Source organism: Tursiops truncatus, chromosome 16 (assembly GCF_011762595.2).
Source record: "Tursiops truncatus isolate mTurTru1 chromosome 16, mTurTru1.mat.Y, whole genome shotgun sequence".
Taxonomy (NCBI): domain Eukaryota; kingdom Metazoa; phylum Chordata; class Mammalia; order Artiodactyla; family Delphinidae; genus Tursiops; species Tursiops truncatus.
The window spans coordinates 76402488-76414873 of NC_047049.1; the positions used below are offsets into that span (position 1 = coordinate 76402488).

Here is a 12386-nt window from a genome sequence, read left to right on the forward strand (position 1 = left end):
AGGTAAAAAATGAAACAAAACCAAAAAGAGAACTCTAAGTTTTTAAAATTACGATTCATTTCTGGTACAGTGAGAGCACAGAGCTGGCTTCAGTTACCTGGATTTCCTCAATGCTGTGGACAATAAACATGTCTTGCAGATCCTCCATGGCGCCTTCCATCCAGTTGTTGAAAGGAGCAGCTCTCTTGGCAAACTCCAGGTGAAGCTGATCGATGGTTTCCAGCAATTTCTCAGTTCTCTGGAGATCAAATAGAAACCAGTGTTATCATAGGTTAAATCATAAAAATTCTCTGAACATGTAAAGATGCACTCCAGAGCAGTAAACTATTATCTGACTTTTTTCTTTTTAATGTATTTATTTATTCATTTTTGGCTGTGTTGGGTCTTCGTTTCTGTGCGAGGGCTTTCTCTAGTTGTGGCAAGCGCGGGCCACTCTTCATCGCGGTACGCAGGCCTCTCATTATCGCGGCCTCTCTTTTTGCGGAGCACAGGCTCCAGACGCGCAGGCTCAGTAATTGTGGCTCACGGGCCCAGTTGCTCTGCGGCATGTGGGATCTTCCCAGACCAGGGCTCGAACCCGTGTCCCCTGCATTAGCAGGCAGATTCTCAACCACTGCGCCACCAGGGAAACCCTATCTGACGTTTTGATGGTCGCAATCCTCTCATCATTAGCTTGTGTATACAAAAGATGAACTGATGTTCAAATGATGAGGCTGAGCCCTGCAGGTCTCCGAAGTGCCTTGTGCATCAGGGATGGATTTAACAACATCCAGAGTCACGCTGTTCTGAAAGTACTTAAAATACTCCTCCACATGCTACTCTTTTGAAAACTGAGAATCCACATAGGGTATAGAGGCACTTGATTTCAGCTAAAGCAGTACTTTGTAAGTTATAGGACCTGATTCCCCAACCGTGCTGGTGCACAGGAAATTCACGGTATCTTCCTCATTTTATAATCAACAGTGTGCCTTTCCCAAAAGTCGCCTAGAGAAGACGGAAGGAACTACAGTTCCATATTCTTAAATCCTCATTCAGGATTTCACACAGAGACCCTCTTTGCCTTTCTGAGCACATGAAAGCACAAGGCTTTAAGCCACCAAGAATGGCACTACGCGCTTCCTATGGCAGACAGGGCGGGGAGCTGGCACGGAAGCGTCTGGTATCTTCAAGTCTTCCATAATTAGATTCATTTTTCCTCCTGTTCTAAAATATTTGAGCTGTCTCCGTTATATGCCTGGTCCTTCCTTTCTCTCAGCCTTTTTCTTTAGGTGGATATGTTAACCGCTGGCTGGCATCCAGGAAGCTTGGTATCACATGTGTTAAAAGTTTCATCAGAGTCAGGGTGAAAAGACTCAGAAAACTGCTAACTGCTTCTTTCTGTCACGTCGTCTGAGTCTTCCGTGGTGAGAGACGATGAGGTTCAGCTAAAAACCAGCTGTTTCTCCAAGCCTTATACTTGAACAAGGCCAAATTCATCCTGATTCTGTTTCATATCCACTTTTCCCTACTTCAACATGTGTTGCCATTTTCCCTTTGCACATCTCAACTTCCGTTCCTCCTGATTTCCTGACTCATTCATGGCTCAATTTACTCTCAGATAAGGACTCTGGGGGAATTATCTGCCATTACTACTTCACACAAAATGAGTTTATACCGTTATCTCATTACTACTACTGGACTTTTGTTTCTTTAATTCAAAAGGAGGCGTCACTGCCGTATGGATAAATTACAGTACAAAACTACCAACTTTCCATTTCCCTCTTTCTCCTACTTTTCATGTTCTCTGTAGAAGCTCCCTTCCCTAGATAATCTGTTTCGATTTATACACACCATACCACAGAAAAACAAAGTAACAGTGACTTACTGAAAGAGCCCCTATTAAAAGATTTCGTGCCAACAGGTGGCTTGGAGACTCACCTCCAGGGCCTCTCTCCTCTTCTGAGTGAGCGTTCCCAGCCTGTCCCACTGGTCACAGATTTTCTGGCACCGATCATTGATGTTCACAGCATCGTGATAGTCCAGTTCACTATCAGAAAGGAAAATAAAGATTGACTTTCCCAGATGACGTGAAGAAAAGTGGACATGGGCTCAAAATAAACAGATGATAATTAAAAAAAAAAAAAAAGATCTGATGGGGAACTGGCAGGGTATTTCAGGGTTTTGTTCATCATCACCATCGCAAACATGATCACTATTCCCTTACATCATGAGAAGAATTAGTAAAACTCTTGGTGGTCAGCAGATTTCTAAACAGAGAGAAACGCTGTCTTCTCGACACTGTAGGCTAACTCTATTCTCCCTTTGTTTTCTTGGCCAGGCCTCCGGAGTGCATTATTTTTAAGTGGTGATGTACCTGTAAATGAAGCCAAGTATCTGACCTGGAGGACAGTCCCACGGGCTGTGCTGAAGCCACGGGGATGGGAACATCAAATGAGTCATGCGGGAGGGAGGGAGGGAGGGAGGGATCAGCTTGCACCCCTTCGTGTCCTCGGCTGCCCTCAAAGGGCACAGGGCTGGATGGGGCACCACGTCCAGGAGGGGCACTGGGCCGCTGAGCCTGGCAGGACAGAGTCCTTCCTCTTCTGACAAAGATTCCAACTCATCTTATGCCATTCGTGTGACAGCAGGAACAAAATGATTTCTCACTCCGTAGTCCCTCTTCCTCTCCAGCCCCGTCTGTACATCCTAACGGGATCTTAGTGACGTGAAGTAACTTGAACTTACCATTCAAGCAGATTCTCGACTAGATGGTTAACCTGTTATCTCTGGGGGTAAAAAGTTTGAATCCTGGACAAAATGTAATCACCCTTTTAGTTAAGATGAAAGCAAGACTCAGGGAGGTTTAAAGACATCTTCAGGAGACTTCTCCTTCAAAAATGGTCCAAGGTGAGGCTTTTAGGAAACTCCCTCCTATCCATCCAAATCCATTTCCCTGAAGCTTAAGTTTATTTCTTCTTCCAACTCTAAATGAAGGCAATGGTTGTTTATTACTTGTTTTTTTCTCTTAAGTGATGTTAGCTTGTCCTTATTGAATGTTACTGTTTCTTTTACTGAATAAAGAAGATGCATACAGTTGTGATCTGAGTGTCATTTCAGTGGGTAAGAAGCTCCCTATCACCTAATGAAAGCCTGTCCAGTTCTTAAGAGCAGCTTTCTACATACACACATTTCACTAATTGAGATGGATTGAGATTCTGTGCTTATTATTATAACCAGGTAACCAAAACCAACCAAAATACACCAGCAATGTGCACAGCCTTGAATACAAAGTGAAAAGGCCATGGCCCTTCAAAATGCAACTATTAAAGAACAGAAAGATTTCAAAAACAAAAACCTAGGAACCGTCTACTGATACACAATGGAGACATCAACGCTAATCTCTCCGTGGTTATCTTTAGGGTGTACATTTTTCCCTCTTCTCTAATTCATACGTACTAGCTCTATACCTACTTGCTTTCAAGAACTTAGGGTTTGCATAACTGTGCATACTATTTTTATTTTTTTTAATTTTTTAAAAATAAATTTATTTATTTATTTTTTGCTGTGTTGGGTCTTCGTTGCTGCACGCGGGCTTTCTATAGTTGCAGTGAGCGGAGGCTACTCTTCGTTGTGGTGAGCAGGCTTCTCATTACGGTGGTTCCTCTTATTGCAAAGCACGGGCTCTAGGCGCGCAGGCTTCAGTAGTTGCGGCACGCAGGCTCAGTAGTTGTGGCTCACGGGCTCTAGAGTGCAGGCTCAGTAGCTGTGGTGCACAGGCTTAGTTGCTCTGCGGCATGTGGGATCTTCCCTGACCAGGGCTCAAACCCGTGTCCCCTGCATTGGCAGGCGGATTTTTAACCACTGCGCTACCAGGGAAGCCCTGTTTTTATTTTTTGTACTTTAAGAACTGCACAAACATGTTTGTTATTTTAGAAAAGGTAAAAAGGAAAGGGAGACTAATAACAGTAAGATGAGCACATCTTTAAATTCTGTGGTTCCTCTCTCGACTGTGTAAAGAAATACACATTGAAGATAACCGAGTATAATAATAATATAAAATTATTACTTAAATTTTAAGGGCAACACTTAAAACCATTCCAAATTACTTATGGGAGCTATGATAGAGCATTCAATTACTTGAGTTTCTCCCCCTTATTTTATTTGTAATTGTTAACAAGCAGCCAAACAGCCAACATGCAAGAAGCATGAGAAATAAGAGTGAGGCCACAAACACAGCGAACAAATTAGATATGAAGACCACAAACAATTAAGAATATATTTAGGCAAGGCCAAATAGGAAGACACTCTTAAAAGAGGCCATCTCTGTTAATTAAGGCATTTGCTCTGGTTAAGAATGAGCAACATGGGGGGTCTTAAAATGTAACATATCATGATAAACATGTATTATTGGTTGTTTAAAGTTATCATTATGTGACAGGCTCTAAAAATTGTGCAAATATATCCGTGGTTATAATGAGAGAGAAGTAGGGAATGAAATTCTGTATTTATCAAAAAGAAGCAAGGGTCTTAAAAAAAAAAAAAGCAAAAAAAAAGCTTAGAAACACTGCAGGGAGGCCCCTCTCCCAGAGGGTGGCCACAGCCAGAGGCAGCACCACCTGGACCAGCAGGACCTACAACTCCCACTGGGTAAACCAGCCTGGGCTCAACCTCATGCTAGCTCCTCCCACAAAATAAAAAGCATGAAAAAGAAATGGCACTTATTTGACAACAAAGAAAAGTGGGGCCTTAATGTTTCTTCTTTCAGAGGTGTCTTGTTTTTGGTTTCTGGGCGGGCAATGTGGTCCCGTCTCCTGCACCCAGGCCTGGGTGAGGCCACCTTTGCGAGCCGTGCTCTGTCCTGTTACTTGTTTCTCATTCTCTTGGATACGAAGCTGCCTGTGCTGGGGCTGGGGGTGCTGCCCAATGGGAGGACACAGGGATGCTACCACAATCAAAGCACCAGAGAGGAAGTCAGTGCATCTCTTTATATATTAAAAAAAGGGCTTCCCTGGTGGCGCAGTGGTTAAGAACCTGCCTGTCAATGCAGGGGACACGGGTTCGAGCCCTGGTCAGGGAAGATCCCACATGCTGCAGGGCACCTAAGCCCGTGCGCCACAACTACTGAGCCCGCGCTCTAGAGCCCGTGAGCCACAACTACTGAGCCCATGCGCCGTAACTACTGAAGCCCACGCGCCTAGAGCCCATGCTCTGCAACAAGAGAAACCACTGCAATGAGAAGCCCACACACTGCAACCAAGAGTAGCCCCCACTTGCTGCAACTAGAGAAAGCCCGTGCCCGCGTGCAGAACAAAGGCCCAACGCAGCCAAAAATAAACAAATAAAATAAATAAATTTATTTTAAAAAAAGGACCTTTTTTTTTTTAGACTCCACGTATAAGTGATATCACATGATATCTGTCTTTCTCTGTCTGGCTTACTTCACTTCTTCACTTAGTATGATGATCTCCAGGTCCACCCATGTTCCTGCAAATGGCGTTATTTCACTCTTTGTTATGGCTGTAGTGTTCCATTGTATATATGTACCACATCTTCTTTATCCATTCGTCTGTCAATGGACATCTGTCAATGGACATTTAGGTTGCTTCCATGTCTTGGCTACTGTAAATAGTGCTGCTATGAACACAGGGGTACATGTATCTTTTTGAATTTTAGTTTTCTCCAGAAATATGCCCAGGGATTGCAGGATCATATGGCAACTCTATTTTTAGTTTTTTAAGGAACCTCCGTACTGTTCTCCATAGTGGCTGCACCAATTTACATTCCCACCAACAGTGTAGGAGGGTTCCCTTTTCTCCACACCCTCTCCAGCATTTATTATTTGTAGACGTTTTGATGATGGCCATTTTGACTGGTATGAGTTAGTACCTCATTGTAGTTTTGATTTGCATTTCTTGAATAATTAGCAATGTTGAGCATCTTTTCATGTGCCTGTTGGCCATCTGTATGTCTTCTTTGGAGAACTGTCTATTTAGATCTTCTGCCCATTTTTTGATTGGGTTGTCAACAAGGACCTACTGTATAGCACAGAGAACTATACTCAGTATTTTGTAATGACCTAGAAGGGAAAAGAATCTGAAAAAGAATAGATATATATATGTATAACTGAATCACTTTGCTGTACATCTGAAACTATCAAACACAACACTGTAAATCAACTATATTTCAATTAAAACAAAAAACAGGACCAATCCCATCACAGGGTCCTCTGGCTTGGTTCTATGGATACATATAAGACAGGACAGGAAAGGCAAGCTCCCCTGCCCCTCTCTGGGAATGCCCGGGGAAGCTCTCCACCGAGTCCTCGCTTGGACCCAGGGCTCAATGTCAGCACTGGCACCCACACAGAGCACGTACTTGAGCTCCTGCGCGATGGCCGCGATCTGCTCCACGCGGTCCTGGTGCGCCGCCAGGTCGCTCTCGAATGCCTCGTGCTTCCGCAGCAGAGCCCGGACTTCGGTCAGAGACGCCGACTCGTAATCCTTCTGCAGCAAGATCTGCTCTTTGCCTGCAATGGTTGTAGCAAGGGAATGTGAGTGCTGTCACACTTCAGCCTCTATGCAAAGTACTGGGTGATTCCATAGAACCAAGAGGAGGAAAGAAGGACAGCCCCGAGAGGCACGGGCCACATTTCAACTGGAATTCAGGCTGTCACTCTGCTAAGGCCCCGAGTCCCTCTGTGTTCTGAAAGCTCGTGTCTACAAATACAGCGCGGAAAGCGCGCTGAGCACTTTCTAAATAACAAGTCTGTGATAAACCTAAGAAACAAGTATCTGACTTTCCCGTGAGATGCTCAGTTAAGTTAGTAATTATTAGCTCACAGAAATTACCTGGAATTATTAGGTAAAACACTTGTACTCTATTTGTCTGCCCATGGGCTCAACCTTTACTCCAATTCTTTTTGTTTGAAAGCTTTATTCTTTTAATGTGGTTAAATGCAGCTTGTGATTTTTTTTTTTTTTTTTTGGCGGTACGCTGGCCTCTCACTGCTGTGGCCTCTCCCGTTGCGGAGCACAGGCTCCGGACACGCAGGCTCAGCGGCCACGGCTCACGGGCCCAGCCGCTCCACGGCATGCGGGATCTTCCCGGACCGGGGCACGAACCCGTGTCCCCTGCAACGGCAGGCGGACTCTCAACCACTGTGCCACCAGGGAAGCCCCCACCTTGTGATTTTTTATGTAATAACATTAGAAAAATTTCTCTCCAAAACTCCACCTATTTCCCCACAAATACTTCCTAAGTTAAGCAACTGCTGTGGTTATAACTGGACCCATTTTTATTCCCTGGTTGATGACCTTTAAGAATTTAATTCCACAAAGCTAGACATGGAAAGCAAATGTTCACATGTTTAATGACAACACAGCACTTACCATCTGCCAGATACCAATTTTACTACTTTATAAATACAAACTCATTAAGTCTTCATCAAAACCCTGTGAGGGAGGTATGGTTGTTATTCCACTTTGGAGAGGACGCTGAGGCCCTGAGAGGTGAGAATGCATCCAAGGCCCACAGCTGGGAAGTATCAACTGCACGTCTGTGCCTGTGACCGTCTCGCTGAGCAACGCCAACAATCAAGCAGCAAGAAAGCAAAAGGGACCCAAGGGATGAGGGGAACCTCCCTGCCCTCTCTCGAAATAGATTACCATGCAATGAGGTGAATGTTTTGTTCTTTAACCTCAGCAAACAGCAGAGCCAAAAAAATCATGACCATAGTATCACGGCCATGGAAACGGGTATGTCTGCAAGGCCTGAAAGGAGTAGATGAATCTAAGTGAAACAAAGGAGTTAAGACTATAGAAAATCACACCTCGTGTTCTTCCTTTCCAAGCAGATTTTCTAAGTGGGCAATTATGTTGCTTTGCGGCACTTAATAAACCTTCTATCAGCAGAAGCTAGTGTCTGGGCCAGGACTGTCTGACCCGCAGTTAGGGAATAAACAGATGCTTGTGGAATTAGATAGAAGAAAGCGGGGGAGTCAGGAGGAGGCGGATACCTATGCAGGTAAGTGTGGGAAGAACGCATTGTGAGCCCTGTTTTATAAAAACATCCATCTTCATACTCACCTCCATTTTTTTTCTTTTTTTTCTTTTTTTTTTTTTTTTGGCCATGCCACGCTGCTTGCGGGATCTTAGTTCCCCAACCAGGGATTGAACCCGGGCCACGGCAGTGAAAGCGCCGAGTGCTAACCACTGGACCACCAGGGAATTCCCCACACCCACCTCTTGAAGAACCGCAGTACCTGGGACAGCACACGAGAGAGGGGCGGGGGCAGCTGCCCACAGGGTCACAGGCGCCAGGGACAGTGGTCACTGCACATGGGGCTCTGTCCATAGCTCAGGCCCGATTCTCCAGGAGCCCCACCGCATCCTGTGGACTCACCGTAGGCCCAGGTTTCGTGCGTGGACGCCTTCTGCCGGAACTTCTCTGCCAGGTGCTCCACGCGCTCCAGCCTCCGGATCTCATTCAGCAGCCATTCCTCGTAGCCCTTCTCCGCCTGCTCCAGCCGCTGCCAGGCGCCCGCGATGTCCTGGGATGGGTGGGGACCGGCGAAGGCGCGTCCGTTACGCCCTGGCCTCCTGGGCCTCTCTACGAATCCCCTCCACCACGTCCAACAGTGTTTTCCTTTATGTCTTCTTGTCTTTTCCTCACCCCTGTGCCTCCACACACACCCCAAATAGCCATTCAAATGTTTTGGCTTCTAAACATCTTCATTACCACTGCACCCTTTTAGGACTAAGATCACGGTTCTCATCGGCGAACATTTAACCTGATGCTTCTCCGGATGTGGACAAAGGCTAACGGGGCTTTAATTTTCTGGCTACGAGAAGACGAAGCCTCACAGTGACTCAGCCCAAAACGACTCTGACTCAGCGACTGGGTTCAGTCAGCCATTAACTGTCTCCCCGGCATCACGCACGTGCCAGGCACAGTGAGAGCCTTGGATATAAGAGTGAACAACGGCACCTGTAAAGTTCCCTGGGCCCCTGTGCAGCTTTCATGATTGTTGGGGGAGAAAGACATTAAATAAGGCGTTCAACAACAAGTGTAATTCCTATTTCCGATAGCGATACACTCTGAAGGAAAAACAAATCACGGTCAAGTGATGCTGGTGAGAGCACGGTCGGGGCAGTTCCTTTAGGCGGGTTACTGAGAAGAGACCCCTCTGAGGAGGTGGCATTGGAGCCCAGACCTCACTCATGGAAAAGCCAGGTATGTGATGAAGTGGGGGACGAGCTAAAGGCCCGAGGACGGGGTGCACTCCACGTAGGGGAAGGACCACAGCAGGCGCGGCGGCCGCACAGTGGGTGAGGGGTAGAGCAGCCAGAGACATGGTCAGCAGGGTGGCCGTGGGGTCAGACCACATCGGATCCCAGATAAGGAATCTGGATCTTATTCTAAGTATTTCGGGAAGTCACTGGAGGGTTCTGAGAAGAAAGGAGACACGCTCTGATTTATATTTTAAAAAGATGACGGCAGCTGCTACGTAGAGAATGCATTTTAGGGGAAAAAGAACAAGAAAAGCAAGTGAGAGGGTTACTGCAAGGTTGAAGGAGAGACACTGGTGGCTTAGCATAGGCGACAGCAGCTGAAGGGCTGCTCAGACTTGAAGATATAATCTGGACGCAGAGCCAGTGGCACTGGCTGAGGAACCAGGTACAAGAAAGGGACGGACTAGGAGGATCAGTGATGACACCTGGGGTTGGGGCTTTAGTAACTTAGGGGATGGTGATGCTATTTACTAAGACAGAGATCACTGCGGGAGGACTCTTGGATGTTAGGTTTTGAGACATCCAAGCGGCTCTATGAACCTGGAACTGGGGGAGAAATCAGAGCTGAAGATGTAAAATTTGGGAGGTGTTGCCATTACAGCTGGTAGTTAAAGCCACGGGCCTGGATGAGGTCACCTGCAGGTATCAAGACAGAGAAGAAGGTCAGCATCCCTGTACCCACAAACCATCCACCTACATACAGCCCAAGGACAGGAGGAGGCAAAGCTGTGAACAGCGACGGGAAGGACTCGGTGGTCAGGTGGGAGGAACTCAGCTAAGTTCAAGGGTGGAAGGAGTTTCAAGAAGGCGGCCATGGTTACAGCTATGGCGAATATGAAAATAAAAGTGACCACTAGGGGGCTTCCCTGGTGGCGCAGTGGTTGAGAGTCCACCTGCGGATGCAGGAGACATGGGTTCATGCCCCGGTCCGGGAACATTCCACATGCCGAAAGAGCGGCTGGGTCCATGAGCCATGGCCGCTGAGCCTGCATGTCCGGAGCCTGTGCTCTGCAACGGGAGAGGCCACAACAGTGAGAGGCCCGCATACTGCAAAAAAAAAAAAAAAGTGACCACTAGGTTGTCAACACGAACGCCGTTGACTTTGAACAGAACAGTCTGTCTTAGGGTGGACGGAAGCCGGATTACTTACTGCAGGTTGAAGAGTAAAAGACATAAAGGAACGGGAAGTGACCAAAAACCAGTACCATAAAGAACTCTCTCTAGATGTCCTGCCACAAAGGGGAGACGAGAAACAGGACAGGTGCTGCAGGGAGGTGTGGAGTCATAGGAGGTTTTCATTTTCGTCTGGCAGATGCTAGAGCGCTTCCTATGCGGATGTGAAAGCTTCAGCAGAGTGGGAGAAACTGATGATGCAAAGAGGGATGTAAATATGGGACTGAGGCCTGGAGAAGGTGAATCGGGGAGATGGTAACAGGAGGGAACAGAGGGCCTGTGATCTAGATGCTGGTCCACCTAGAGGCGGGGAGGAGAGGAAGGGGACCGTCATCATTAGGTGTTTGTCAGAGGCCTGTTCTGCGTGAGGCACCAAGAGCAGTGAGGGTCAAGAACTGCATGACGGCAGGGGGAAAAGTATCCAGAAGGAAGTGGTCACAGGGCCAGAATTACAGTCAGTGCCTCTTCTCAGTGGCCCATCAGAGGAAGGACTTTGGGAAAAGAAAAAAGAAAAGGGGGGGCTGCCCCCGGGGCCAGGGGGCTACTCACCGACACCATCTTGCCCTCGGAGGGCATGAAGGCCGGCCGGTTGCTGATCCGCAGCTTGGTCTGCAGGGTGTTGAAGTTGATCTCCAGCTGGCACTTCTCCTGCACCTTGGGAGGCTTGTGCTTCCGGCGGTAATCCCGAAAGTCCTCCAGCTTCTTCTGCATGGCCTGCATGGTCTTCTCAGGGGTCCGGTTTTCTAGCCAGGGGATCGTGCGCTGAATCCATTCCAAAAGCTGTGCCCAAAACACACGCACACAAAAAAACTGCTGACAACACCAGCAAACTGCCCATCCCCCCCCGGTTAAAAAACAGAGGCACCGAACGATTGGGAATGGATTGACTGAATGCTCCCGAGATTACAGAAGTCTGACTGGAAGGAGGGCATAAATACAAACTTCTGTGCCCTCCCAGGGCCACTCACCATCGCCCCAATGACACCACGCACAGGTCGAAAATTCAGAGTCAGCACGAGTCATGTTTTACAAAAATGGGACATTTACAGGAAACTCGGGGACCAGACATTAGCAGACAAATGCTGGATGGAGCTTTCAAATGAGAAAACAAAAACCTCACGTGGTGGAACATGGTGGAATAAAATCAGGAAAGAACTGGGTTTAACTCAAAATGTATTCCTGGTTTAAATCAGCTCAAATCTAACGGGTCTACTTACGAGATGAAAGTATCGTAAATCTGAGACTGACTCAATGCCAAAGTATATTTTATTTTAATAGCTAGCTTTCAAGGAAATCCACAGGATGAAAGTGAAAATGGCAGTGACTCCAAGGATGAAGTACGCCCCCTTCTCTTGAATTACTACCAAGGCCTTACAAAGGCCCTGCATAGTCTGTCTGAGGAGTATAAATGAAGGACCAAGTAAGAAAAGAAAGGCTATCATCACTGAGGAGCATCTGTCCTTCGGTCCTGGTCATACTTCAACCCTGATGTCGATCACTGGCATTAAACAATGTTGCCAAATGGAATTCTCCCATAGCAGCAGGAAACATAAACAGTATCATTAGCTTGGACTAATATACACCACTACTTGGGAAGACTGATTCCCAGTGTCCTGATGCTTTGCACAGTACAGACCAAGTATCAGCCAAAGTAAGTCAGAGCAAACATTATTGGGTCTCTGACATTGTCACTGTGATTTAGTTCAATCCAGAGAGAAGGTGGCTATGGACCTCACTCAGATCCTGCTTAGTTAAGATTTATACTATAATAAGAACAAAAAGAAAAGCAACATGGAAAGTGCTATTCTAACTGAGAAATCTAGCTGAAGAGCTGTAGAAAGGCATCCTGGAAACTCATGCTCAAATGTCTCGGACGGAGGGCTCTGCCTCTCCCGAGGTTCCCTCTAGGTATTTAAATACACACACAAGGCTGAGCCTTGTCTC

The 12386-nt window shown here is 46.7% G+C and overlaps 1 protein-coding gene across 3 annotated transcripts in view; it reads right to left on the bottom strand.

Moving 5' to 3' along the window:
• Nucleotides 1-12386, bottom strand: part of ACTN2 (actinin alpha 2) — a 78958-nt gene that overhangs the window by 14231 nt on the left and 52341 nt on the right. For all 3 annotated transcript variants that reach the window (XM_033841775.2, XM_073793638.1, XM_073793637.1), the window contains 5 exons: nucleotides 10992-11222; nucleotides 8380-8527; nucleotides 6355-6505; nucleotides 1918-2026; nucleotides 98-238 (listed from right to left, as the gene is read on the bottom strand). In XM_033841775.2, coding sequence (XP_033697666.1) covers nucleotides 98-238; nucleotides 1918-2026; nucleotides 6355-6505; nucleotides 8380-8527; nucleotides 10992-11222 — 780 coding nt within the window. The remainder of the gene's footprint in view (nucleotides 1-97; nucleotides 239-1917; nucleotides 2027-6354; nucleotides 6506-8379; nucleotides 8528-10991; nucleotides 11223-12386) is intronic.